Source organism: Euleptes europaea, chromosome 7, assembly GCF_029931775.1.
Source record: "Euleptes europaea isolate rEulEur1 chromosome 7, rEulEur1.hap1, whole genome shotgun sequence".
Lineage (NCBI taxonomy): Eukaryota > Metazoa > Chordata > Lepidosauria > Squamata > Sphaerodactylidae > Euleptes > Euleptes europaea.
The window spans coordinates 82035657-82063513 of NC_079318.1; the positions used below are offsets into that span (position 1 = coordinate 82035657).

Genomic DNA, 27857 nt, shown 5'->3' on the forward strand with positions numbered 1-27857 from the left:
CCCTATGGCCAGGGCTCAGCACAAACTTGTGAAGCATGTACCTCTGGGCATGTAGAGTACCTTTATGTCCTGACTAACTGCATTCTGCTCTGGAAGCCCACCTCTGAGCATGTACAGAGTACCTTAACGTCCTAACTGCATTCCTGCCGTCTGCTCTGGAAGCCCACCTCTGAGCATGTATACAGTACCTTTGCATCCTGATAGGGTTGCCAGGCCCCTCTTTGCCACCAGCAGAAAGTTTTGGGGGAGGAACCAGAGGAGGGTGGGGTTTTAGGGTTGCCAGGTCCCTCTTCACCATCGGCGGGAGATGTTTGGGGGCAGAGCCTGAGGGCGGGGTTTGGGGAGGGGAGGGACTTCAATGCCATAGAGTCCAGCTGCCAAAGCGCCCATTTTCTCCAGGTGAACTGATCTCTATCGGCTGGAGATCAGTTGTAATAGCAGGAGATCTCCAGCCACCACCTGCAGATTGAGAAAATAAATAGTATTAGGCTCTTGCAAGGCAAACAAACTTCTATTAATAATACAAAACTGTGCAATAAGTGAAAGTGCAGAATATTACCAACGGAACAACAACACATGCACATACAATACAGCTCCAAAAGGCTGCTCAATGTTCCACGAAATTTATCACAAAGTTGTTATAATCAACATTATAATGTAATGTGATAAATTTCGTGGAACCTAGAGCAACCTTTTGGAGCTGTATTGTATGTGTATGTGTTGTTGTTCCGATTGTAATATTCTGCACTTTCACTTATTGCACAGTTTTGTATTATTAACGGAAGTTTGTTTGCCTTGCAAGAGCCTAGCACTGTTTATTTTCTCAGCTTAGCATTTGGTGCTTGTGCCTATTTCTCCAGCTTACCACCTGCAGATTGGCAACCCGACGTCCTGACTCACCGCATCCCTGCCGTCTGCTCCGAAAGCCCACCTCTTTCATCCCGGAGATAAACGGGGTGGAAACGGGGTGGCGCTGCACGTGCCGACGAAGGACACGCGTCCTGTGCCACAGCGCGGCACCATCCTTGCGAGGCAGCCAGTCCCGCCAGCGGCCAGCGGAGGGCAGCACCAGACACGCCTTCCCCTGGGGGGCCGCTTCGTCCGCCGGTTCCCCCTCCCCTCCCTCTTCCCTCCCCCCTCCTCCCTCTTCCCTCCCCCCTCCCGACTTATATCCCCGCCTCTCGGCGCGCAGCAGCCAGATGCGCGGGGCCGCGATGGGGGGCGCTGCGGGGATGGCTGGGCTCTCCAGGTGAGGACCGGGAAAGGGAAAGGATGCTGGCGCTGGAGGTAACCCGGGTCAGCAGGGAACGTGGGAAGGACGCACGCTCGGGGGAGAAGAGGGAGGAAGGGCTGGGATGCAGCCAGGATCCCGGGATCTGAAAGCCAGTTGTTGGGGAGGGGGGGCAGAGAGGTCCCCCCCGCCGGGGCGGGGGGGGGCGTTGCCTGTGCTGGCTTCTAGCCACAGCCCGGCGAGAGGGGATAGCAAGACAGGAAGAGGGGGGCTCCCCGGGTCTTTAGGGCGGAAACGCACGGTCGCTTGAGCCTCCTTTCTTCCCTGTTCCAGCCAGGATTCAGCCAGGATCGAACGCACGAACGTTCGAAGAACGTTCAGCCAGGATCGAACGCACGAACGTTCTTCCCTGTTCCAGCCAGGATTCAGCCAGGATCGAACGCACGAACGTTCGAAGAACGTTCAGCCAGGATCGAACGCACGAACGTTCTTCCCTGTTCCAGCCCTGTTCTTCGAACGTTCGTGCGTTCGATCCTGGCTGAATCCTGGCTGGAACAGGGAAGAAAGGAGGCTCAAGCGACCGTGCGTTTTCGCCCAAGCATGATGCAAACCATGCATCAGTCTCGAATCTGGACCTGGAGTCGCCCAACCCTGGAGCTGGGCGGGTGCTGGGGGAGGCAAGTTTCCCTGGTCCCTGGGGGTGTGTGTGGAGGACACAATGGCCATTGATGCACGGGAGGTTTTGCCTTGGATTTGCTGCTCTCTCGATGCGCGTTTCCCCCATTTGAACGCTCAAAACTTCGCAAGAAGCCCCCATACCGAGGCTTTTTACTTTTAAAAAAAATCTCTCCTTTATATGATATTATTAATTATAAAAATCCTTTTTTTCTTTTTTGTTCTGTTATGGAAAATATAATGATAAAGAGATTAATAAACATTAACAATATTACTAGGATTAGAAATGTATGCAAAAGAGATTACCAATTTATTGTAAGATGTAGGGAGATGTAGGGGAAGTTCAGATTTTGGTAGGTAGGTAGGTAGCTTTGTTAATATATCTCTATCTATCTGTTACTGCTTTTTACTGTTTATATCTTTGTTAAACCCTGTGATTAATAATTTTGGGGAAATAATAAAAATTTTGTATAAAACAGAGAGAGAGAGAGAGAGCGGCAGATCCAAGGCAGAACCTCCCGTGCCTAAATGGCCAGTGTCGCTTGCCGAGAGGAAAAATCAGATCTCCAAGTCAGCCAGGGCGCGACTCCACCCCGGAGCGTGTCCTTCAGTGCCAGGATGCCCCTGGAGCGTGTGAAGGCCCGGGAGTGCCTCTGGGGGTGCACAGAATGCAGTTCTTTCCTCACCAGTGCCCTGAACTGAGTGGGAAAGATGGGACCTCTGGGGTTGTTTGAATCCCGGCACCTTTCTTTTTAGAAATGGAGGCAGGCAGGAAGAGAGTCTCCAATCGTTCCGCTCCCTCCTTCTTTAAACTTAAGGGGGACTTTGAACTCTTTAGTTCAATGGCTGTAGTGGACTAAAATTCCCAGTCCAGCCCCTTCCCCCACCCCAAGCAAACACTGAAAAGGTGGAGAAAGACACCCCCACCCTTTACCACTTCCGTTTATTATTATTGGAGCCAGGTTTCCATGAAGGAGCAGAAGGAATATGGAATGACGGACATTGAGCCAACTCAACATATGTAATGTGGGTTATTTCCTTGGTTACATGCTGAAAGGGGGGGGGCACTTTTTTTAGGTACACCCAACAAGACTGATGGTTAAAAGGACAGTTTTCAGTAAATGCTCATCTTGGTGAAAAAATCTGAGCTGCATTAGTGATCTGTGAATTATGGTTATTATCCGTTAACCGATCTGGAACAAAAGCGGGAGATCTTGTGTACAAAGCCTGGAGACTGAAGGTCTCTTGTGAATGGGAAGCTGCAGAGTTGACTGTGCTCGGAGTAACCCGAGCAATGCTGATTCTATGACCTCAGACAGATCATGAGAGGGAGGGCACCTTGGCTATCTTCTGGGCATGGAGTAGGGGTCACTGTGAGTGTGTGGGGGGGAGGTCGTTGTGAATTTCCTGCATTGTGCAGAGTGGTCCCTTCCAACTCTATGATTCTATTAACCCAAACCCTCCCCCATTTCCTTGCAGATAGCAGTGAATGGAGCAGGCCACTCCTGGATGGTGGGGGACGCAGAGGGCTCGGCAGTTCCCGCTTGGACTTTGCCGGCCTGAGCCTAGGGGACTCTGAGAGGTCCCTCGAAGCTCACCATGGAAGCTTACGGCAGCCTGGAGTGCGTCCCCGCGTCCCCGGCACCTGTAGTTCAGCCTCCGGAACCAGAGAGCTGGGAGGTTTCGGGAGCAGCTCAGGAACCTCCCAACTCTGAAGCGTCGTCATGCAGGGCAGCAAGGGGGCCCGCTGAAGGGAGGGGGACGGCATCTCACTTTGGCGTTCCCCAGAGCAATGGCCAGCAAGGGCCCTGGGCCCCATCTTCCTGCGAGACTGCCGATTCAAAGCCCCCCAAGCCGGTGCTGCCCCCAGGCCCTCCTGACCGCTCTGTCTCCAGCGCCTCTACCTGCTCCTCTCTGGCTGGATCTTCGCAGGAGTCTGATGAGGTTTTCAGCGACTTAGAAGAGAAGAGTCCCAGCAAGAAACGGGTGCTACGGAAGGTGAGGCCAGGGAAGGGTTGGGGAAGAGATGGAGAGCCCACACCACACACACCACTGGATGGGGAGCAGAATCTCAAAGTGGTCCGTATTACAAAATCTGGTCTGAATGGGTTCAAAGAAATCCAGAGCAGCGGGTGCAACCCAAGTCCCCTCCACCCCCCTAAATGCCTTTTCTGGGGAGGGGTGCAAGGAGAAAGGGCCTGCCAAGTAAGTAGGGCCAAGTGACTTGAGCATCAAGCTATGTAATGTGGGGAGGGGGAGGCAACCCCCTTGGCTACTTTAACATGGCGGTGGGGGGATCCCTTCCCTACCCCAACTGGGACAGCCAGCCCTGAAGAGAACATAAGAAAGGCTGTGCTGGATCAGACCGAGGTCCATCAAGTCCAGCAGTCCATTCACACAGCGGCCAACCAGGTGCCTCTAGGAAGCCCACAAGCAAGACGACTGCAGCAGCATTGCCCTGCCTGTGTTCCACGGCACATAAGATAATAGGCATGCTCCTCTGATACTAGAGAGAATAGGGATGCATCATGACTAGTATCCATTTTACTAGTAGCCATGAATGCCTCTCCTCCATGAACATACCCACTCCCCTCTTAAAGCCGTCCAAGTTGGCAGCCCCAAGAGGACCATAACCCATCCATCAAAGCTATCTGCCAGGACCTGATCTGGATTTGTGCAAAATATTGCGCAGGTTTGCCTGTTTGTATGCATTCGACCTTGTGTGTGTGTGTGTGTGAGATAGAGAGAGAGAGTTTTGTTGCACAGGAGCTTGTTCAGGAAAACTGCAGGTGTCCATGCTGCATTGCACGCTGCTCGCATTTTACGTAGGCTATGTGTGATGTGGCAAAAATGCCTGTAATGTGTGTTGCATAGCAGGGTGTGGCGTTGGGCCTCTCGAAGGAGCTTTAATGGGGCGTGTCTCCAAAAGAAGTGGCGCTGGGTCTCCATTGTTGTATCTGTGCAGAGGTGGTCTGTGTCACCTTAATGGTAACAAAGCAGCCCTTTGCATGTGTTCAGAGGCACTCTGCGAGTACATCGCATGTTCAGGGGCCCATGTGCTTGCGCCGAAAACAGGTTGGGAGGCTTAGCTCTCGCGAGCAGTTGCTAAAATTAAGGCCAGCAGAGGTATATTCAGGGAGGCCGAGGTTGTCATGTGGGTGCCTTAACTCTGCCCCAAGCCCTCTCAACCATTTCACTAGACCTCAGAGGTACTCAATTCCTAGGGTTGCCATCCTCCAGGTGGTAGCTGGAGATCTCCTGCTATTACAACTGATCTCCAGTTGATAGAGATCAGTTCCCCTGGAGGAGATGGCCGCGTTGGCAATTAGACTCTACGGCATTGAAGTCCCTCCCCAAACCCTGCCCTCTTCAGGCTCCGCCCCCAAAATCTCCAGGTATTTTCCAACCTGGAGCTGGCAACCCTATCAATTCCACCTCTTCCTTCTGCAATTCGTCCCATGGCTCATCCAGCAAGTATTCCCTGCCACCACCACCCCCGGCATGCTACTTAGAGCCTGCCCTCAGCCCCGCTGTCTCTCGATTATTGCCTCGGGCGTTGAGAACACCCCCCCCTTCAAGATACTTTACACCGCTGCTCTTCAATGCCTTTGCCAAAGAGCCCCTTTCAGATTTTTTTCTTTATTTATAGCCTCCTTTTGTCACTGCGACTCAAGGCAGATTACGCAGCGTAAGTCAATGCAATCAAATAAGTAATGCAATAGGATTAGGATTACGGAAGTTAAAAACACAAAGAAGTGTTAGACGCGACGTGGCAGCCAATTCAGAAAATTGTATTATGAATTAGAAAACAATGCAGTAAGAGCGTGATAATACGTATAATAAACAAATAGTATGTAATTTACCCTTCTGGAGGATGGTAGCTGGCACTCCTTGCCGGCAAAACCCAATGGGATGGGATGGGTGTTGCTGCTCAATAGCAGAAGAGAGCTTCTCTGCACATGTGGAAAGGCACAATTTACTTCATGAAAGGACAGGCGTTAGGTCCCAGAAACACTGGCAAAAATTAGACTCTTCTTTCAGTACGTGGTTATTCATCTGGAGGGTTCTTAGCACGTCTTTCTATATTAAAAAACCCTACCAAGATCGGGTTTGCCATACCAAGGCCAAACTATTTGGTTCTCAGTGCTCCAGCAGAGGCCTGTCAGCTCTGTTTTTTGGTTTAGTGGCAGAGCACTTGTCTTGTACGCAGAAGGCCCCGGGCTCAGTTCTCAGCATCTCCACTTAAGGCAGATCTCAGGTTGTGTTCTCTGCTTGAGACCTATGAAGAGCTGCAACCAGCAGAGGAGACCACACTGCTTGGAGGGCCAGTGGTCTGAATGGAAAGAAGGCCGCTTCCTAGACGGGGCCTGCAGAAAAGCTTCCTGTGCTTTGCACGCCTTTTTTAAAAATAGCCAAGCCTCAATAGGGCGTCACTGAACTTTTGTCCGTGGCAAGCCTCAGCTCTTCCACCACAAGGCTTCTGTTCTTAGTCACATTTCCATCTTGCCCACTTGCCCTACCCCACCTTGCAGATGTGTCTTTTCCTTCTTACCTGGCTGGAACGTTTTCTAGCTTTAACTTGTGACTTTGAACGTCTGGGTTTCAAGGAGCTCAGTTCTCTAAGCCTGTCCTTTAAACAGTTTGCAGTCCGTCCGAACTTTGCTCCCCTCGCCCCAAAATCAGGACATTTGCCCTTCAGGAGCAGTCTCACGTTGATTTCTTTTTTTAAAAAAATAATTTTTTATTAAAGAAAAAAAGGAATATAACATACATACTGTCCATACATCCATAATACAGTGTATTAAACCTTCCAAAGGGTGTCGAATATTAGCAACATACTAACCGCATATCAATAGATTAAAAAGGTAAAGGTCCCCTGTGCAAGCACCGGGTCATTCCTGACCCATGGGGTGACGTCACATCCCGACGTTTACTAGGCAGACTTTGTTTGCAGGGTGGTTTGCCAGTGCCTTCCCCAGTCATCTTCCCTTTACCCCCAGCAAGCTGACCGACCTCGGAAAGATGGAAGGCTGAGTCAACCTTGAGCCGCCTACCTGAAACCAACTTCTGTCAGTATCGAACTCAGGTCGTGAGCAGAGCTTGGACTGCAGTACTGCAACTGACCACTCTGCGCCACGGGGCTCTTATCAATAGATTACTCTCATAAAATAAGACTGCTGATATTATTAAAAGCCAATGTCCTTTTCTGTTTTTTACTATTCAGTATAATAAATCATTGCTTATTTGTATTAAAGACTTAACCTAACATACATAGCTAATCAAATTATGCATTGCTAATTCCAGTTTCTTTTAACTCGCCTCTAAGCTCAGCCCTGCATAATATTACTTACTCTGTCAGAATTAGTATTCCAGTTCGGTATATTCTACTCTAAACAGTCATGGGGCCCATTCCTGAAAATTGGGCCCAAAGCCCTTAGGAGGCCGACTACGGCCACCAACGGCGCAGGGGCCCACACCGACGGCGCCCAGAAGGCGCACGCCGGCGTTCGTGGCCCCAGCGCCAGTGTGCAGGGCCAGGTGCCGCTCCCCGACCGCCGGCTGCCGGCACAGGCCGTGGCGGCGACCTGGGAAGTGAACCGGTGCCCCAGGAGGCGTTCGCGGGGTGTAACGGCGCCGGCCACAGGGCGGGGCCGAAGTTAGTCGTCCTCCCAAGCACTTTCAGCTCGGGAACACCCCTTTTTATTTTTGCAAAGATACGCCAGCTTTTGTATCTCTCGTGCAACCCTATGAGGGTTGCACAGGTTTTTGGCGCTGGACAGAGCCGAAACCTCTTTAGGAGGGAACGCTGCCAGTTTGCCTCCTAAGCCCGGCGCGGGCATTCCTGATAAGAACATAAGAAAAGCTCTGCTGGATCAGACCAAGGCCCATCAAGTCCAGCAGTCTGCTCACACAGTGGCCAACCAGGTGTCCCCAGGAAGCCCACAAATAGTCAAAAGTTCAGTTGAGCGTAGTCAAAATAAAGCTTCCATTTTTTCTGAAATTCTCCCATAGATCTTCTGTTTATTAGACGGGAGAGCTTTGCCACCACCGCATATTACGTTGATTTCTTTTTAAATTTACCAGTATTTACTTTCTCACTGAAACTCCGGGCAGGTTACAGAACAAAAGCCATGCACTCCTACAGCAGAAGACATCCGACGGACAATGCTGTGGTACAGAATTTAAAAAAAAAAACACACACACAAGGTGAACAACAAACTTCTTAAGGCAAAGAATTCGATGAACTTATGTTGTTAAGTGGAATTACGAAGGTAGAGATCAATGCAGTTCAAGCAGGATAATACCTAGAGTAATCACTGCAATAGATTACAGTCCGGTCTCATTAGAAAGGCACCTTCAGAAGGCTTTGGACAGATGAGCAAAGCCTATGGAAGATGACCTTCTTGTAGGACACAGGCTCCCCTCACACCTACCTGTACCAACTCAGTCAGGCTGCCTGCAAGTGAATTGTGATGTTTTGTGATAAACAGGTGGATGTTTGACTTTTCTGCTGGCACAGCCTCCCAGGAAAAGCCTCTGGGGCTTTCCCCTTGCTTCAACAAGGGCTTCTCCATCACCCTGCTCACCCTTAGAAGAAGAGTTGGTTTACAATCTCCTTCCCTTCCTCTCCCCCCAACAGACACCCTTTGAGGTAGGTGGGGCTGAGAGCTCTAACAGAGCTGTAACTTGCCCAAGGTCACCCAGCTGGCTTTGTGTCTAGGAGTGGGGAAACAAATCCAGTTCACCAGATTAGCCTCCGCCGCTCACATGGAGGAGTGGGGAGTCAAACCCGGTTCTCCAGATCAGAATCCACCGCTCCAAACCACCCTTCTTAACCACTACACCACACTGCTCCTTGGTCCTGCAGGGGGCTTGGGTTCATCTGGCAAACCGCTTTTCTCCGAGGTTAGCCCGAGCTACACGCCTCCTTAGATATTCTCCTTCTGTCTGTTCCATCAGCCCGTCTGGGCCAACTTCAGTCAGCAGCTCAGCATCGATCTAGGCTAGTTTGGCCGGCTGATGAACACTTCCTCCTCCTGCTTACAGGAGGTAACTTCTTCCAGCCAAGCAGGATTGGGGGTAACAACAGGTAGCCACGTAAGGTTTCAGGACAGCTTGGGGGTGGTGGTTCTGTTGATGCTCTTGCCTCATTCCTAGCTGCGAGAGAGACAAAAAGGCTGCTTTCCTGCCCCCCAAGGGTGAATTGTCAGCCTGGCCCACAGCTATTTGCAAAGGTGTTTGAGAGAAGAGCCCCGTGGCGCAGAGTGGTAAGCAGCAGGCCTGCAGTCAAAAGCTCTGCTCACGACCTGAGTTCGATCCCGACGGAAGTCAGTTTCACGTAGCCGGCTCAAGGTTGACTCAGTCTTCCATCCTTCCGAGGTCGGTAAAATGAGGACCCAGCTTGCTGGGGGTAAAGTGTAGATGATGGGGGAAGGCAATGGCAAACCACCCCGTAAACATGGTCTGCCTAGTAAATGTTGGGATGTGACATCACCCCATGGGTCAGGAGTGACCTGGTGCTTGCACAGGGGACTACCTTTACCTTTTTGAGAGAAGAATGAAGTTTTGGGCAGCTGCCACGGCAGATTTTTCTGCAAGGGCCTGGTATCATGTATAGCTCTCCCAGGTGTATGCAGACTGTACCACAGCCAGAGGAGGGCTCACTACAAAAGAGAACAAAAACAACTCTGTTTTCTCTACTGTATCTGCTAATATCAAAAGGAAAGAGAACCATTTAATATTTATCTATTTGTTTATTATTTACTTCATTTATACCTTTCTTCCCAGCGGGGACCCAAAGTGGCATTACAACATTGTGCCCATCTCAATTTTAATTTCACAACAACCCAGCGAGGTAAGTTAGGCTGAGAGTGTGCGACTGGCCCAAGGTCACCCAGCAAGCAGAGTGGGGATTCAAAACTGGGTTTCCCAGATCCTAGTCTGGCACTCTAACCGCTGCACTGGCTCACAATTTTAATAACTTGTCCTGTCATTTAAAAAATGATTTATTCCCAAAGAACTCTTGATATGTACAGAAGGGAAGACAAAATGCTCAAATCCCCCCTTTTCATCCGAATCCCCAGTTTTCTCCCTGTTCAGATCTCCTTCCCCTCAGTCTTCACTCCAGGACTTTACCTTGGATTTCTGGCTTCCATGATAATCAGCTCATCTTTGGCTTTCAACTGAGCAAAACTCATATAAGACAAAATAGAAGAGTGAGGCTCTGGTCAGCAGCTTTGAAACCTGTGTTCCTCTCAAGGTCAAAGGTTGCCAATTTGGGGAGGGGCTGTGGCTCAGTGGTAGAGCCTCGGCTTTGCATGCAGAAGGTCCCAGGTTCAATCCCCGGCATCTCCAGCTAAAGGGACCAGGCAAGGAGATGATGTGAAAGACCCCTGCCTGAGACCCTAGACAGCCACTGCTGGTCTGAGTAGACCAATACTGACTTTGATGGACCAAGGGTCTGATTCAGTAGAAGGCAGCTTCATGTGTTCATACCCAATTCGGCCTGGATCTGTCACCGCCGGCCACCCTTGATAGGGCTTGGCTTCTCCAGGCCATTGTGCTGGTTGGGGAGGGGAAGGGAGGATGGGCTGGGAAGAAGGGGGAGGCTATATGGGGATTGTCGGACCAGCGTGGTTGTAGTGGTTAAGAGCTGCGGACTCATCTGGAGAACCGGGTTTGATTCCCCGCTCCTCCACATGAAGCCGGCTGGGTGACCTTGGGCTAGTCACAGTTCTCTTAGAGCTCTCTCAGCCCCACCTACCTCACAGGGTGTCTGTTGTGGGGAGGGGTAAGGGAAGGCGATTGTAAGCCGGCTTGAGTCTCCCTTAAGTGGTGGAGAAAGTCGGCATCTAAAAACCAACTCTTCTTCATTCTCAAAACAGCCACATCAGATTTCACCGTGGTGCCCTGGGAATGCAAAAGTGGCAAACGAACCTGTGTTTCACTTCGCTTCCAGGATGTGTGCGTGCATGCATGCAATGCTGTGCTAGCGCAGGCTGTGGGTGCATGGTGGCAGGATGTGAATGCCTGCAGCAGGCCCATCTGGCCCGCTCTGCACAGACTAGTGGTGCTTCTGCAGTGGTAGCTTGTGCAGCAGGGAGAGCTCTAGCCAGCTCCTGCAGCCTTGCTTCTGGGGGTGTGTGCGCGCTCACAGTTCCTCTTGCAGCCTGCGTGCTTGTGCACCCAGCTCCGAGCTCGCCAGGAGCCTCCTCTTGCAGAGATGCCAGGCCAAGATTTCCCTCCGTTGCTAAGCGCGTTGCTCCCCCCACTCCCCGCCGCCTTCTTGGCAAGGCCTTTCCTTCCTCTTTCGACATCTCCTTATTCAGCTTCCTTAGCTGTGCATCTCCCTTGGCTGTGGTTACAGATACTTTGAATGACCTGAAGTGAGGAAGGGGGAGGAGAGCTGCGTCAGACAGCTGGGCGGCCCTTTCTCTCTCAAAGTCACTGCTTCGTGGGCCCCAGGGAGAGCCGTTGGGTCTAGTTGCTCTTCCAGACGTACACAACCCACCCCTGCCCCTCCTCCTCAGTCCTGACTCCTGTGTGTGTGTCTGTGTTTGCGCATGCACAAGTTCCTCCTGCAGTCTGTGTGTTTGTGCACCCAGCTCCGAGCTTGTAAGGAGCCTCTTCTTGCAGAGATGCCAGGCCAAGATTTCCCTCTGTTGCATGGCGGTAAAGTGTCCGTCAAGGTGCCCCTTATTTACGAAGCTTCCCTGTGGGCTGTGGCATACAGGCTCTATGCAGGAAATCCTGCTCCTAGCTAACGGGTTACACAGTCTGCTCAGTTGTTGGGTTGAAAGCCCAGATCCCTGCTACTCTTGGGGTAGGGAGTCAGCGGGAAGGAGCGGGAGCAGAGACGGAGCACAGGAACACAGACATTTTTACTTGTGACAAAGCATTTTATCAGCTGTGTGCAAAACCCTGCCTACATTACTGTTGAGGACTGCAATGGTTTCCATCCCAGCTGGCCTCCCTCCCCTCCCTTTTACCTGCTTCTATTCCTCACCCCTTCCCTCCTTGAGGGTCCCTTATTGTTCCTCCCTTCCCTTATTCTTTCCCCTCTTGAATTGGTCTCCCTGCTATTATGGTTTAAAGGCGCTTTGGGATTTTAAGCGATACTGAGGGTTTTTGATTGTAATTTGATGTGACTTTTAATTGTTACTGGAATCTGCTGTGAGCCGCCCTGAGCTGGGCTTGGTCTGGAAAGGGCGGCATAGAATAAATACATCAAGAAAAACCGGATTCTGCAACCTGAATTGCAGATCTCTGAATGCGTTAGGGTCATTCAGGGTCCTGAATTCTGCACTGGGTGGAGGGGTTGTGCCCGGGAAGGGTTCCCTCCTGTCTTGTGACTTCTGTTTTGGTTCTCTTTCTAGACCAAGTCCTGGAAGACGTTTTTCACAATGGTGCACTGGTCCTTGCGGAGACGCAGCTCCTGGGTACAGTTGGCTGGCCACGAAGGTACGCGTGAGGGGTGGCATGAGAGAGGCCGCAGCTTGGGAATGAGCAGGAGCTGGGTACCGCTGGGTACAACAGCTGGGTGGGCCTTATCTTCACCACCAGGACTTGGTGCTGGCATTCCATGCCAGGTTTTCCGTTCTGGCTCATGTGAAGTAATGACTTGTGACCACGGGAAGCTGCCTGATGCTGAGTCAGACCTTGGTCTGTTTTCTGCGGTGCAAAACTTGAGTCTGGACATTTTGATGTGTTGGCATGTGATTGGTCAGTTGAACGTATTAATGAATTTGAGTTGATCTTGGTCTGTCCAGGTCAGCACTGTCTACTCAGACTGGCCGCGGTTTTCCACGGTCTCAGGTCAAATTTTTTTCACATCTCCTACTATCAGATCCTTTTAAATGGAGATACCGGGAATTCAACCTGGAACCTTCTACATGCAAAGCAGAGGCTGGACACCGCTGAGCCATAGTCCTTTCCTTAAAGAAGAGCTTGCTTCTGCCCATGCGCAAACCGTATTTCTCTTAGAATCATAGAGCTGGAAGGGGCCATACAGGCCATCTAGTCCAACCACCTGCTCAATGCAGGATCAGGCTAGACCAGCGGTTCCCAAACTTTTTGAGTCATGGAGCACTTTTTAGGAGAGAAATTTGTCACGGAGCACTAATTTTCACCTAGCACCTATATACTAAACTGAACGACAGTAGTATTTTTCTTTCCAGTCTGTTCACGGAGCACTAGGAGATGTTTTGCAGCGCACCACTTGGGAACCGCTGGCCTAGACCATCCCTGAAAAGTGTTCATCCGGCCGCTGCTTGAAGACTGCCAGAGAGGGGGAGCTCCCCACCTCCCTAGGCAGCCGATTCCACTGCTGAACTACTTTCACTGTACAATTTTTTTCCCTTAATGTCCAACCGGTACCTTTCCACCCATAATTTATGCCCATTATTGCGAGTCCTATCCTCTGCTGCCAACAGGAACAGCTCCCTGCCCTCCTCTAAGTGACAGCAGTTCAAATACTTAAAGAGAGCAATCACGTCCCCCCTCAACCTCCTCTTCAGACTGAACATTCTCAGCTCCCTCCACCTTTCCTCACAGGGCTTGGTCCCCAGGCCCCTGGTCTTTCCACTGCCCATCCCTGCTTAGCTGAGAGTGACTAGCCAGGGTTTCCAGGTGAGCCTGAGCTCCAGCCCCTGTTGGAGGAGAGGCCCATCAGTGGCTAGAAGAAGAGTTGGTTTTTATATGCCGACTTTCTCTACCACTTAAGGGAGACTCAAACTGGCTTACAATCACCTTACCTTCCCCTCCCCACAACAGACACCCTGTGAGGTAGGTGGGGCTGAGAGATCTGTGACTGGCCCAAGGTCACCCAACTAGCTTAGGAGTGGGGAGACAAATACAGTTCACCAGATTAGCCTCCGCCGCTCATGTGGAGGAGTGGGGAATCGAATCCGGTTCTCCAGATCAGACTCCACCGCTCCAAACCACCGCTCTTAACCACTACACCACACTGGCTCTACTAGCCATAGTGACTAAAGGGGATCGCCTGAGCTACAGTGTCTCTCTTCTTGGGAATTAAGCACTGGCAGAGGGCAGATGTTTACCTCCCCTGGGGCTACCGACCTCCAGTTGTCCATTTATCTTTTCCTTCCCTCCCTCCTGCAGGAAACTTCAAGGCCAGTGAAAAAGGTCAGATCCTGAAGAAGTTCAGTCCCGTGGAAAACGCCTGCCTGGTGGAGCTGATGGACGACGTCCTGCATCCCTTTGTGCCCACATACCATGGAGTGGTGGAGACCAACGGGGAGTGCTACATCCAGATGGACGACCTCCTGTGGGGCCTTGACATGCCCAGCATCATGGACTGCAAAATGGGGACCAGGTGATGGTTGCTAGGGTGCCCCTCCTGGCCCAGAGAGCTGTGGGTGGGAGGGAACCTCAACCTTAGGACACCGCCGGACCTTTGTGCTAAGGGCACAACAGAAGTTGGCTTTCCCCACTCAGTCATCTGGGAGCCACTGCTGCTAAAAGCAGAATCAAAGCACATTGCTTAAAATATTTATACCCGGATTTTTGCCTCAATGGGGGACCCAAAGCAGTTTATAGCATCGTTCTATTTTATCCTCCCCCCAACAATCCTATGAAGTAGGTTAGACTGAGAATGAATGAAGAAGAGTTGTTCTTTATATGCCGACTTTCTCCACCACTTAAGGAAGACTCAAACCAGCTTACAATCACCTTCCCTTCCCACAACAGACACCCTGTGTGGTATATGGGGCTGAGAGAGCTGTGATTAGCCCAAGGTCATCCAGCTGGCTTAGTATGTAGGAGCAAGGAAACAAATCCAGTTCGCCAGATTAGCCTCCGCCGCTCATGTGGAGGAGTGGGGAATCAAACCCGGTTCTCCAGATCAGACTCCACCGCTCCGAACCACCGCTCTTAACCACTACACCACGCTGGTTCTCCATGACTGGACCAAGTTTCCCTAGCAAGCTTCCATGGCAGAATGGGGATTTGGGCCTGGGTTTCCCAGATCTTAGTCCAGGACTCTAACCACGTTGGATCCACCGAGTCTTCATAAATGGTTCTGGGTCCAGACACAGTGGAGGGGCGGGCTGCTTCCCACCTCCTCCTCTCTAACCATCCAAAGAATGGAAATGGGTCACTTTGGTTATGGCAGCCCTGGATTGGTAGAGGGTAGGTTTATCAATGGCTACTAGCCACAGTGATTGAAGGGAATCTCCACCTCCGGAGGCAGCAAACCTTTGAATGCCCGTGCTAGCAGGCAGCATCTGTGGGCTCCTGTGCCCTGTTGGACCTGCAGGGCAACTGGTTGGCCACAGTGTATGACAGGATGCTGGACTAGGTGGAGCACTGGTTTGGTCCAGCAGGGCTGTTTTGGGTTCTGATGTTCTTAAGCAGCAGGGGACGCGGTGGTTACCTCCTGGGAGACACTGGAGAGCAGGTGAAGCGCTGAGATGGCCAGCGGCCAGCAGCTTCCCTTCGCTTCACAAGTGGCTGCTCACTCTCTTGTACCTCTCTGCTTGCATCCAGGACCTACCTGGAGGAGGAGGTGAGCAAAGCTGGGCAAAGCCCGGTGGCACGGCAGGACCTGTACCAGAAGATGGTGAAGGTCGACCCGCTTGCCCCTACAGCCCAAGAGCACAGCCAGGCTGCCGTCACCAAGCCACGGTACATGCAATGGCGCGAAAGTATTAGTTCCAGTGCTTCTCTTGGATTCCGTATCGAGGGTGCTACGGTGAGTGGAGGAGGAGGAACGGGGGAGAAACGCTCTTCCTTGCCTGAGCCTGGAAGGGGGCACTGCAAGGAAGTATGAAGCTGGGGGGACGATGACATAAGAACTAGGCCATGCCCATTTCAGGGTGACCATCTGCCCTCAGGTCTCTGGCTGCAATCTCATATACACTTGCTCTGGAGTTAAATTGTGTTCAGTTAAATTGTGAAACTCTGCCCCAGGATGGGGTGATGGCGGCCAACTTGGAAGGCTTTAAGAGGGGAGTGGACATGTTCATGGAGGAGAGGGCTATCCATGGCTACTAGTCAAAATGGATACTAGTCATGACACATACCTATTCTCTCCAGGATCAGAGAGGTGCTGTGGAACACAGGCAGGACGGTGCTGCTGCAGTCGTCTTATTTGTGGGCTTCCTAGAGGCACCTGGTTGACTACTGTGTGAACAGACTGCTGGATTTGATGAACCTTGGTCTGATCCAGCATGGCCTTTCTTATGTTCTTATGTTAAGCCCTATTGAATTCAGTGGGATTTTATGTCCGAACAGACCAGTTTAGGATTGTTCCCTTGAAGGCCTGACTCCCCAAACACTGTCTCTGCAGATTGAAGGGGGAGCCGTGCAGAGGGATTTCAAGCAGACTCGGACAAAGGAGCAGATTGTGGAGACCTTTTTGATCTTCACCAGGAGCCGCCTGGATGTGCTGGTGAGATCTTGGGGAGAAAAAGAGGGGGCTAAATCTCAGTGACTGGGGCTGGGGTGTAGGTCCCTGCCAAGCTGTCAACATTTGGCAAAGTTGTCATTTTTTAATTTGGAAATCTTATGTTGAGGAACATGTTGGAAATGTTTTCAATGGTGTCTGGTTGCTTAAAGACAGTCAAGTGTGAACTTTCCAAATTCTGCTTCGCCCCTGCAAAAGCATCAAATTACAATATTTTTTTTAAAAAAGCTCCGACCCTGTGTATATTTTCCCTATCAGAAGAGATTACATTAAAGTGGTCATCTCATGCAGGGGGACGTTCTTATAAGAAGGTTGGCCGTATATTCAACCCCCACCCCACACACACACATGAGCTTTAAAAAAATGCAGGATTTGCTAGATAGCAATAGATTGCTGTAATGCTATAGCAAAAATATACTGGTTAACGCCTTTCATTAAAAAAATCTATAGTAATTTTTATTGCAGTGTTATAATAGAAAGGGCTAGAAAGCTGGAAATTAGTAGAACAGTTGGAAATTAGTAGATCATGACAATAAATCTGCTTTAGAATCCTATAGTGATCTAGCCATTCCCAATTTTTAAAAAAGCTTTAAAAAACCTCATTGTTGTGGAAGAGGATGGGGATGGAACCTACAAAAATGTATGCTGTGATCTTTTCAAAACAACAGTACCAAAGCAGGCTTTGGAACTATCACAGCAAGGGGGGTGGACACAAAAACAGGAGAAACAAAAGTTCTTTAGCTGCTCCCAAAACAGCAGGACACAAAGAAGCCTGGGCAGAGCCAAACATTCATTTGGAAACAGTCATAGATTGATTGGTAAAGACAGAAATTCTTTTTCCCATTTCTAATTGCAACTTTTTATTGAACTGCCTCTCCGAACACTGTGTTTCTTCTCAGTGGGAAAGACAGGACAGGTTCACTTCAGGTTTTATCTAAACTTAGCAAGTAGCCTTTTACTGAATGGACTGTTTAATTCAGTATTGCCTACCCAGACAGGTAGCATCTCTCCAATGTCTCAGCCAGAGAGGGGCCTTCCCCAGCATCTGCTGAGATCCTTTTTTTTTTTACTGGAGTTGCTGGGGCTAGCTTTTACAGATTCGTTTGCGTTATTTTGTTCTGGCTGTTACTCCAGTTGCAGAGGAGGACTGTTGCAATGAAAACCCCAAAAAAGGAGTCTTGGGGTACTTACTCTGGCATCAGCTTGTGTGTGCTGGAATCTGCTTCAGCAGATACATGAAATGCGTCCTCAGATACATATGCACATAGAAATAGAAGAAGAGTTGGTTTTTATATGCCAACTTTCTCTACCACTCAAGGAAGAATCAAGCTGGCTTACAATCACCTTCCCTTCCCCTCCCCACAACAGACACCCTGTGAGGTAGGTAGGGCTGAGATAGCTCTAAGAGAGCTATGACTAGCCCAAGGTCACCCAGCTGGCTTCAGTGGGGACACAAATCTAGTTCACCAGAGTAGCCTCCGCCGCTCATATAGAGGAGTGGGGAATCAAACCCGGTTTTCCAGATCAGAGTCTACCGCTCCAAACCACCACACCACACTGGCTCTCTGGAACAGTAAATAGTGTGTGTGTGTGTGTGTGTGTGTGTGTGAGGGGGGGGACATGCACTGAATTGCAAATGGGAAGGGGTTGTGGCTCAGTGGAAGAGCCTCTACTTTGCACGCAGAAGATCCCAGGTTCGATCCCTACCATCTCCAGTTTAAGGGTCTGACAGGTGAAGTGCAAAGACCTCTCCCTGGGACCCTAGAGAGCTGCTTCCAGTCTGAGTAGACCAGGGGTCCCCAAACATTTAAGGGAGGGGCAGTGGCTCAGTGGTAGAGCATCTGCTTGGCATGCAGAAAGTCCCAGGTTCAGTCCCCATCATCTCCAGTTAAAGGGACCAGGCAAGTAGGTGATGTGAAAGACCTCTGCCTGAGACCCTGGAGAGCCGCTGCCGGTCTGAGTAGACAATACTGGCTTTGATGGACCAAGGGTCTGATTCAGTGTAAGGCAGCTTCATGGGTTCATGTGTGTGCAAGAAGTCCTATCTGTGACATTTCCATACCAAGCTCTAATGTAAACAAGATATGCCTAATGACCCTTCCCTAAAGGCAGTATTAAGTCCAGCAAGAAGGTGTTATTGCCTAGGACTGCTGCTGTGAAGAATCACTGGGCTTATCTTGTATACATTTGAGCTTTGCTGGACTACTTTTAACTCAGTGCCTGGCAACTACCGTTCTTCTCTGTTTGCATATTATATGCCACCTAACAACAGGTTTTATTAGTCTGTTGAAGAGAATTCCAGCACATTAAAACTGATGCCACAATAGACCTGTTAAACCTTTAAGGAAGCACAAAACTTTTTTTTGGTTGAGCTAAGCAGTAAGTTTGGAACTTGACGGCTGTTCCCACCCCACACCCAGATAGGCTTCTTTTCTCTTTCCTAGGCAGGACTAGCCTGAATTTTCATGACTTGTCTGTTCTAACAAGTGAACAGAGGCATGGGGGATACCTGCAAAGTGGCTCAGCCTTCCTTTTCACTTTGCAGGGCACGTACCTCGCTCGCCTGGAGAGTCTGCGCCAGGCCCTGAAGGATTCCATCTTTTTCAAGACCCACGAGGTGAGTTCTGGGGAGTCCTTTCCACTTTTCGGGGGGGGGAGGAGTTATACGTGTACTGAGCCTCAAGAGCCGTTTATGGCATTCATGCCTATTAAATACAGCATCCGTAGACAAAAAATGATCCCACTGAAATAGCTGTTTACCTTACTCTCACCAGCCAAGGATAGAACCTCCATGTTCAGAGGCTGCATGGCTCCAATTTCCAGTTCCCTTTCCTTTGTACTCTTCTCCTTATGAATGCAGCTGCTCCTTATTAGAAGGCCCTTCTGCTGCTCCTTATTAGGGACAGAATATTGACTTAGAGGCCCTATCCGCTGGACTAGGAAGGTATTTCTTACAACGCTTGAAGGCCACCCCACCAGCGGGTAGTGAGAAGGAGCCCCAGGTGCTGGTGACAGAAGTTAAGATGAGCCTCATCATTTAAAATAGCCGAGCTGGGGGTGGGGGAAGAAGAAGAAGAGTTGGTTTTTATGCCCCGCATTTCTCTACCATAAGATTCAGAGGAAAAATCCGCAGACTAATTGGCTTAAGTTTGGTTGGCAAATATTTTATACTGCAATTTGAGTTTACAACATTCCCAATTTTAACATTATTGCCCATAAGCTTTAGAGAAATACTGAAGATTTAGTTTCTCCTAAGAATCGCTTGAAATTGAGTTTGCAAAACATTAGAATTTTTTTTAAAATCACAATATTTCGAATCCTGGCATGAATAAAGACCTGGGTGTCTCACCTGGACCGAAAGACGGATCAGCCAGCACTCGCTAAGCTGGTGGCCCACCTTCCGGTTGCCAAATGACCCCTTCTTTTCTCAACCAGGTGATCGGCAGCTCCCTGCTTTTCCTCCATGACCGGAAGGGCCAGGCCAGCGTTTGGATGATTGACTTTGGCAAGACACGCCCCACCCCCGCAAACATCCACCTGAGCCACAACGTGACCTGGACCCAGGGAAACCACGAGGACGGCTACCTGCTCGGCTTGCAGCACCTGATCGACACCATGCAGGCCACCTTGGACAGGGCCCAGAAGCACCAAGAAGAGGCCGCCTCTGCCCACTCTTGAGCCTGGCACGGCTGCTTGCCAGCCATCAATCCCAAAAACAGAGGAGGTAGAAAAGGGCCAGCCGGTGAGTCTGGAAGGAGGCCAGCACTTGGCGAGAAGAGCTGTCCCCAAGGAAAGCCACGGCTTCCTTAGCACAGGGCCCCAGCGGAGTCATATTTTTGGGAATTTTCAAAAGGGACATCTATATATTTGATCCCTGCCCAGGACTTTCTTCATGTACCAAGTATGGAAAAGGCAGGGTGGTGAGATACAGCCTTTTGGCCCCAGGACAAAGTGCACAGAGCGTGTTGGTCAGGCTACATGTCTATGGGACTGCTGCCATGCGTGAAAAATGCCAGGTAGAGCACCTTAAAATGCATTTCCGCAACCCTCACATCAGCCCCTGAACATGCGGAAGCCACCTTTCACTGAATCAGAACACTGGTCTATCCAGGTCAGTACTGGCTGACTGCCAGTAGCTCTCCAGGGTCTCAGGTGGAGGAGATCGTTAACATTTTTTAAAAATGGTTAATGTAGTAGGTAAACTAGAGACGTCCAGAATTGAACTTGTCTTTGAGCCTAGCAAGCAGATGCTGCTGCTGGACCACAGCCTCTCCTCCCCTAAAGCTGCCTCTTTCCAGTATACCTTGCCTCGAGGGTGTGTGTATGTGTGTGCCTACCCACACACACGTCACTGGCCAGTGGGGGGCTATGGAGAAAAAAGCCAGGAGTAGGCAAGAGGCAGTGACCAGACCCGGCGCACCTGCGAGCTTCTAGCCCTGGCCAGTTATTTCAATCCACCCCCTTCCTGGAAGACAGCCATTTCAAGTCAGGCTTTAAGGAAAGCCTAAAACAAAACCAGAAAAGCCAAACCACACCCAGTAGCGACTTCAGCCCTGATCACAAGTTACAGTGCACATTTTTCTTTATACGTGCGTTGAGTAATTGTCATGTGAAGAAACAGTAGAAGGAAAAAAAAAAGGGTTGGTTTTTATATGCCAACTTTCTCTACCACTTAAGGGAGACTCAAACCAGCTTACAATCACCTTCCCTTCCCCTCCCCACAACAGATACCCTGTGAGGTAGGTGGGGCTGAGAGAGTTCTGAGAGAACTGTAGCTAGCCCCAAGTCACCCAGCTGGCTTCATGTGGAGGAGTGAGAAAACAAATCCAGTTCATCAGATTAGCCTCCGGGAGCTCATGTGGAGGAGTGGGGGACCAACCCGGTTCACCAGATTAGCCTCCACTTCTCATGTGGAGGAGCAGGGAATCAAACCCGGTTCTCCAGATTAGAGTCCACCGCTCCAAACCACCGCTCTTAACCACTATACCACGCTGGCTTCTCAATGTAGAATTGTTTCTCCACATCTCCTGGAATTGCTGGCTGGGATGGTATCATCAGTTCTGGGGGAATGGGGGCCTTCACAGAGACATACACACCCACTGGCATAAGGCTGTTTTTGGTGCCTGCCTGGGATACAGCGGAGGCCAGCATAGCGTGGAGGTATAGTGTCAGGCAAGGGGAGGTTCCCGTCTCCTAAAAACATTTCACGCTCCTAAATAAAAAACTGTTCCAAAAGTGGATTGCTTCATTTATTCTCAACCTTGACGCACCCAGTTCCCCCCCCCCCAAAAAAAACCTTACAGCAGCAGCAGAAGAGTTGGTTTTTATATGCTGACTTTCTCTACCACTTAAGAATCAAACTAGCTTACAATCACCTTCCCTTCCCCACAATAGACACCCTGTGAGGTAGGTGGGGCTGAGAGTGTGTGACTTGCCCAAGGTTACCCAGCTGGCTTTATGTGGAGGGGGGGAACCAACCCAGTTCACCAGATCATTAGCCTTCGCCGCTCATGTGGAGGAGTGGGGAATTGAGCCCAGTTCTCCAGATCAGACTCCACCACTCTTAACCACTACACCATGCTGGCAAAATTCTGCTCTGGCTACCTTGCAGCCTCCTCTCCCATTCCGATGTTCAGCTTGGGGTCCCTCGTGCCAGACGGTAGTGAACGGGGCAGCTGAGGGAGAACCAGAGGCTCCGGTGGATGAGCTTGCAAGAATCTAGCTCTTACGGATGTGGGAAAGAATTTGAGAAACGCCGCACTGAAAGCTCATGGGATCCAAAAGAGGGCCAAGGACAAATTAGTTCCATCCCTCGGCCTCTGTCCCCAGCTTCCTGGTTGTTCCCTGGAGGGGGCTGCCCAGCCAAAGGGATCCCGGCCCTGTCCTGGGCCCTGCTTGACATTCCATGCAAAACTCCGTACTCTCCGGGGTGCATCACGTTTTTTCAGCATTGCCCGGGCAACCGGACACAAACAAGTTGTCGCAGAATGCCCGGCCCCAGGCCGAATGCCAAGGGGCAGGCAGCAGAAGCTTCCCCTTCTGGCAGCCGGAGCTGACCATCGGCTCCTTCCCACATTCTCACGCCAGCCCTCAGCAAGCATTTTTTTTTTTTATAAAACAGGTTGCCATAGATATGGTTTCCTTTCCCCAACAAGGTGTAGTGGGAGGAAAAAACACAGGAGACAATGTGGGGAGGTGGGAGAGATGGTTCCTTCTTCCTTTGCAGGAGTACAGAAATGACTCACTTGAACCCTGGCACCCGTCTTTGGAGAAATTAAGCCCAGAAAAAGGTCTCTAACCCCACATTCACAATTGCTCCTCCCATGTTACAGCTGTGCTCAAGAGGAACAGCAAGGAGGCAAAACCGATACCATTGAGGTGGGCCAGAAAGGGGGAGACAGTTACATCATAAGGGTCCTGTTGCCTGCTGTCCCAAAACAACAACTGTTAAGCCTGCAGGGAACCCAGTTTCCCCTGCAAGAAGCAGACAGTTCCATTTTGCTCCCCCCAGAGGCCACAAGGAGCATTGCAGCCTAGCTCCCAGGGTGTTTCTTTCCAGAACCAGATGCAAGAAAATGTTCTGGGTCTCTGCCCAGCATGGACAGACCACCTCCTCCAATTGCCTGTGGCCATCCTCCTCCCCCACTTGACCAGCTTTATCTGCTCTTTACAGTTGCCTAAGCCCACACACACCCCCATTACTGTCCCCCCACCCCCCGCTCCACTTTCCTTTTGGTTCTCAGCTTGCTTACTACTGTGCTTTTCCTGTGGAAATAATTATGCCACTAGTACTGTACGGGGCTGCCCATACCCAGAGACAGCAGCTGCTCTGGGCTGTGTGGCTTCCGCCGGGCCAGGAGCAGCAGAATACTTCTTTGGACAGGAGAAGGTAAAAAAAAGAAGAGGTCCCCCCTCACTCATGCACCTCTGCCCCATCCAACCACACCAGGAGCTGAAAACAAGTCCACATTGTCCTTTAATTGTTCAATTGTTTTCCCTCCCTTCCTCCTCACCCTTTTACTGGGGAGGTGGGGAGAGGAGCTGCAGATCATGCACCAGCTGGATAGCAGAAGTTTACTCCTGAAAAGTACAAAAATAAGTCTGAAGCCGCATGAGGAAAGGGGGGGGGGAGTCAGCACCACCCCCAGGATGCTTTGTGTGCCTTGTGCTCGCTGAGCTAAACCGACCCCCTAAATGCGTGCTGACGGAGATGCTCTTCTCCCCCCTCCCCTCAAAGGTTCTTCATATGGTGACACGGAGGAAGGGGCGGCTGCGTCGTTCAATGGCTGCGCAACATCTGGGGTAGTTAAGAGGCAACAGCCCACAACACCCCCATCCATGCTCCAGGTCTGGGTCCGTGGGGTGCGGATGGGGCCCCGTCACTCCTGGGCGTCCTCCGACCGCCACTTCAGAGACTCCTCCTTGCGAGCGTCGGGCTTGATCTGGTTCCGCATCCCCCCCAGGAGGTTGGAGGTGGCTTCTGAGGCCACGATGAGGGGTTTCACCACCGTGGGCGGGATCTGCCGCAGGACGCCCCCCACCGCTCCCGTGATCCCCTTCTGCTCGTGGCCGCGGGTTGCGACGTCACAGATTGCCTGGGCCGTGTCGATGACTCCCTGGAGGAGGAGGAGAACAGAAAGCAATGTTGGAGGAGTGGGGGGCAGTTACATCCCTAAGTGCTGTCAAGTCGCAAGTAACTTACGGCCACCCCAAAAAGGGGCTTTCAAGGCAAGTAAAAAGCACAGGTGGTTTGCCATTGCCTTCCTCTGCAGAGCCTTCATAAGGACATAAGAAAGGCCATGATGGATCAGACCCAAGGCCCACCAAGTCCAGCAGTCTGTTCACACAGTGGCCAACCAGGTGCCTCTAAGAAGCCCACAACCAAGACCACTGAAGCAGAATCCTGCCTAGGTTCCACAGCACCTTACATAATAGGCATGCTCCTCTGATCCTGGAGAGAATAGGTATGCATCATGACTAGTATCCATTTTTACTAGTAGCCGTGAATACCCCTCTCCTCCATGAACATGTCCACTCCCCTGTTAAAGACCTCCAAGTTGGCAGCTGTCACCACATCCTGGGGCAGGGAGTTCCACAATTTAACTGTGTGTTGTGTGAAGAAGTACTTCCTTTTATCAGTTCTGAATCTCTCACCCTCCAGGAGGAGGAAATATGGCGGCTGGCTTCTAGCAGCCTTCAAACCCGGCTGGCCTCTTTCTCTTATCAGCTCTTTTTAGCTCTATGTTAAGAAACATACTTAGCTGCTTGCTTTTCTGGACATAAAGAAAGATAAAGGAGTATTCAACAGTGAAACCTGTTTACAAGATAAGAAAAGACCGGACCAATGGGGAGGAAGAAGCGCCAAAGAACCCACACGGACTCCCGCTCCCTGATAAAGTCTGCCAAACAACACTGCATGGACGATTTTTTTGCAGGGAGTAAAACAGTAGGTGACCTTTCAATCACTCTCTGGTGCCAACTCCCTGCCCCAGGATGCAGGAAAGATCGGGTAGCCTCTCCTCTCTCCCATTTCACACAGATGGTCAGTCCAGGGCAGGATACAAACTCCCAAGGTGTCAATCAGGAAATGCACCCCCCATGTTGCCCCTTGCCTGACAAGATTGGTGGGGCCTCTCCGCTGGCCTCCACTTCCATTCCTCCTGCAGCCCAGCACCCACAAGGAGTTGCAAGGGGGACGTTACCTCCCGCACAGTGTCATAAGCCTTGGCCATGCCCTCCCGCAGGTCTGCCGGCTGCTGGCCACGCTTGAGCTTGCGGGTGTATTTCTTGTCCAGAAGGGTGCGAGTCATAGGAGGGGCTGTAGGAGACAGGATGTCATAGACGGTCTCTGCTGTGGCCTAAAAAGCAAGAGAATAGATTGTATGTGGCAAAGGAAGAGGAGGCATTTCACACTGTCCTCTGTCTCCACCCCCCACCCCCGCTTCAGGAGCAGACAGATCTCAAGAGTGGTGCCTGATGCAGATATCAAGCAGGATTGATTTATTTAAATTTCTGCCCCGCTCTCCCCAGCCAAAGCCAGGCTCAGAGCGGCTTACACTACAGTATACAATAAAATAAGTTAAAGCATTTGAAACAGTGTTTAAATAGCCTTATACAATAAGTAATTCAAAAACAAACGTTATCTAAAGGCGCCCCTAAGGTGTAATATGTAGTCACAGCGGGGTGAGTAGATGGCTTCAATCCCAAAAATTAAACAAAGGGGAGGACGAAGTAACAGCAGCAGAGGTTAGGGGAGGCCAGCGTTTATAGGAAAGAGGAGCCATGGCTGGCCTCAACCACAGGCCTGGCGGAATAGCTCTGTTTTACAGGCCCTGCGGAACTCTTTAAGGAGGAAGACAAGGTGAAAACTCTCTGCTCGCATTTTAAAACCTTGGACACAGTCCCCAGAAAGCACAAGGTCACCCCACCCCCACCCCTCCCGACCTCTCCACTTCTACACATCCCAGACCTGGATGGCTTGCACTAGGCGATTACTGAGCTCCAGCGCCGCGGAGGCAGTCGAGGTGCCGAAGGAGGCGGCGCCACGCTGCAGGCCACGGATGATGCGCCCATCCTTGCGATACTGTTCAATGGGCAGCCAGAAAAGGTCACGCAGGCCGTGAACTGGGGGGAAAAAGAGGAGAGTGTTGGTGGAGAGGGGGGAGGGAACACATGAAGTGCCTTATACTGAATCAGACCCTCGGTCCATCAAAGTCAGTATTGTCTACTCAGACCGACAGCGGCTCTCCAGGGTCTCAGGCACAGAGGTCTTTCACATCACCTACTTGCCTAATCCCTTTAACTGGAGATGCCAGGGATTGAACCTGGGACCTTCTGCAAGCCACGCCGATGCTCTACCACTGAGTCACAGCCCCTCCCCTAAGGTATAAGGAAGGCTTCCAACCTTGCACCCCCTCCGAAAACATTCAGTGGACATCCACTTTTACTGCTGCTATCCCCCCCCAACCTGCCCAAATGGCTCAGTTCTTCTATCAGGGGCAACTTACAGAGCTGTACCACCGAATGCATGGGGCCCACACCTCCCAGGATGCCTGGCAGCTGGTTCTTGCGGATATCCGTCAGCCACTCCATCAGCGCGTAGCTCACCACTTTCTCCACGCCCAGGAGCCTTAGATGGAAGGGCAGAGGTCAGACAGCCCATTAGTAATGCCTTCCCCCCACTGGAGGCTTGATGCCGGATCCCACCGCCTAAACAGTGACCTCAGCAGCTCAGCTGGGGCTCTCCGGGCACAACTTATTTCTTTCATTTATGCCGTGCCTTTCTCCCTCAACAAGGACCCCAAAGAGGCTTAACATCATTGTTCCTTCCCCCCCGTTTTATCTTCACAACAATACTGTCAGGTTATGCTGAAAGTGTGACTGGCCCAAGGTCACTCAAGCAAGCTGACCTGAAAACACATACGCATGGAAGGAACCCGAATTCTGGGACCTGCCTACATTCTGCAAGCTCAGAAATCTTAGATAATCTTTTCTTTTGCATAATCCATTCCACACTTTTGCCAGTGACCAGGAAATAAACAAGAAAAAATGCAGGCTGCCACTGAGATGCATCCCCCAAGTCTCTGAAACTTTACTAGGAACAGCATGAACTCTAAACTCCATTTGATGTTCTTATTAAAGGCATGAACACATGAACAGATGAAGCTGTCTTATACTGAACCAGACCCTCGGTCCATCAAGGTCAGTGTTGTCTACTCAGACTTGCAGCAGCTCTCCAGGGTTTCAGGCAGGGGTCTTTCATATCACCTACCTGCCTAGTCCCTTTAACTGGAAATGTCGAGGAATGAGCCTGGGACCTTCTGCATGCCAAGCAGATGCTCTACCAGTATCTACCAGTGAACCACAACCCCTCCCAATGAATGGCTACAGAATATATATGAATATAAAGTCTTTAGGATTGGAAGACACCTCACAAAACAAGTAATTATAGCAATTTTAAATTCATCAGAGCTGTCCAAGAAAACGCACGTTTAGCCACAATAATTGTTTTTATTATTTACTTCATTTATACCCTGCCTTTACCCCCAATGGGGACCCAAAGCTTATATAATTCTCATAGAATCAGAGTTGGAAGGGACCACCAGAGTCATCAACACCCTGCACAATGCAGGAAATTCACAACTACCTCCCCCACACACACCTCCAGTGACCCCTACTCCATACCCAGAAGATGCCCAAGGTGCTCTCCCTCTCCTGATCTGCCTAAGGTCATAGAATCAGCATTGCTGACAGATGGCCATCTAGCCTCTGCTTAAAAACCTCCAGGAAAGGGGAGCTTACCACCTCCTGAGGAAGCCTGTTCCATTGAGGAACCGCTCTAACTGTTGGAAACTGTTTTGATTTCATTTCAACCTGTTGGTCCTGGTCCAACGTTCTGGGGCAACAGAAAACAACTCGACACCATCCTCTATGTGACAGCCCTTCAAGTACTTGAAGATGGTTATCATATCCTCTCTCAGTCTTCTCCTCTTCAGGCTAAACATATCCAGCTCCTTCAACCTTTCC

At 50.7% G+C, this 27857-nt stretch overlaps 2 protein-coding genes across 2 annotated transcripts in view; one reads left to right on the plus strand and one right to left on the minus strand.

Annotated features, from left to right (window-relative positions):
• The first annotated feature begins 3505 nt into the window (after positions 1–3505).
• Positions 3506–20010, plus strand: LOC130480813 (inositol-trisphosphate 3-kinase B-like). Its single transcript, XM_056853437.1, has 7 exons — positions 3506–3904; positions 12283–12367; positions 14027–14240; positions 15413–15617; positions 16215–16316; positions 18877–18948; positions 19767–20010. The coding sequence occupies exons 1-7, from the start codon at positions 3506–3508 to the stop codon at positions 20007–20009; spliced, it is 1320 nt and encodes a 439-aa protein (XP_056709415.1). The 3' UTR covers position 20010.
• A 3700-nt stretch (positions 20011–23710) lies between these two features.
• The window catches only part of ATG2A (autophagy related 2A), a 48456-nt gene continuing 44309 nt past the window's right edge, over positions 23711–27857 (minus strand). The window contains exons 39-42 of the mRNA XM_056852726.1: positions 26339–26460; positions 25801–25955; positions 25034–25189; positions 23711–23947 (exon numbers count right to left, since the gene is read on the minus strand). Coding sequence (XP_056708704.1) covers positions 23711–23947; positions 25034–25189; positions 25801–25955; positions 26339–26460 — 670 coding nt within the window. The remainder of the gene's footprint in view (positions 23948–25033; positions 25190–25800; positions 25956–26338; positions 26461–27857) is intronic.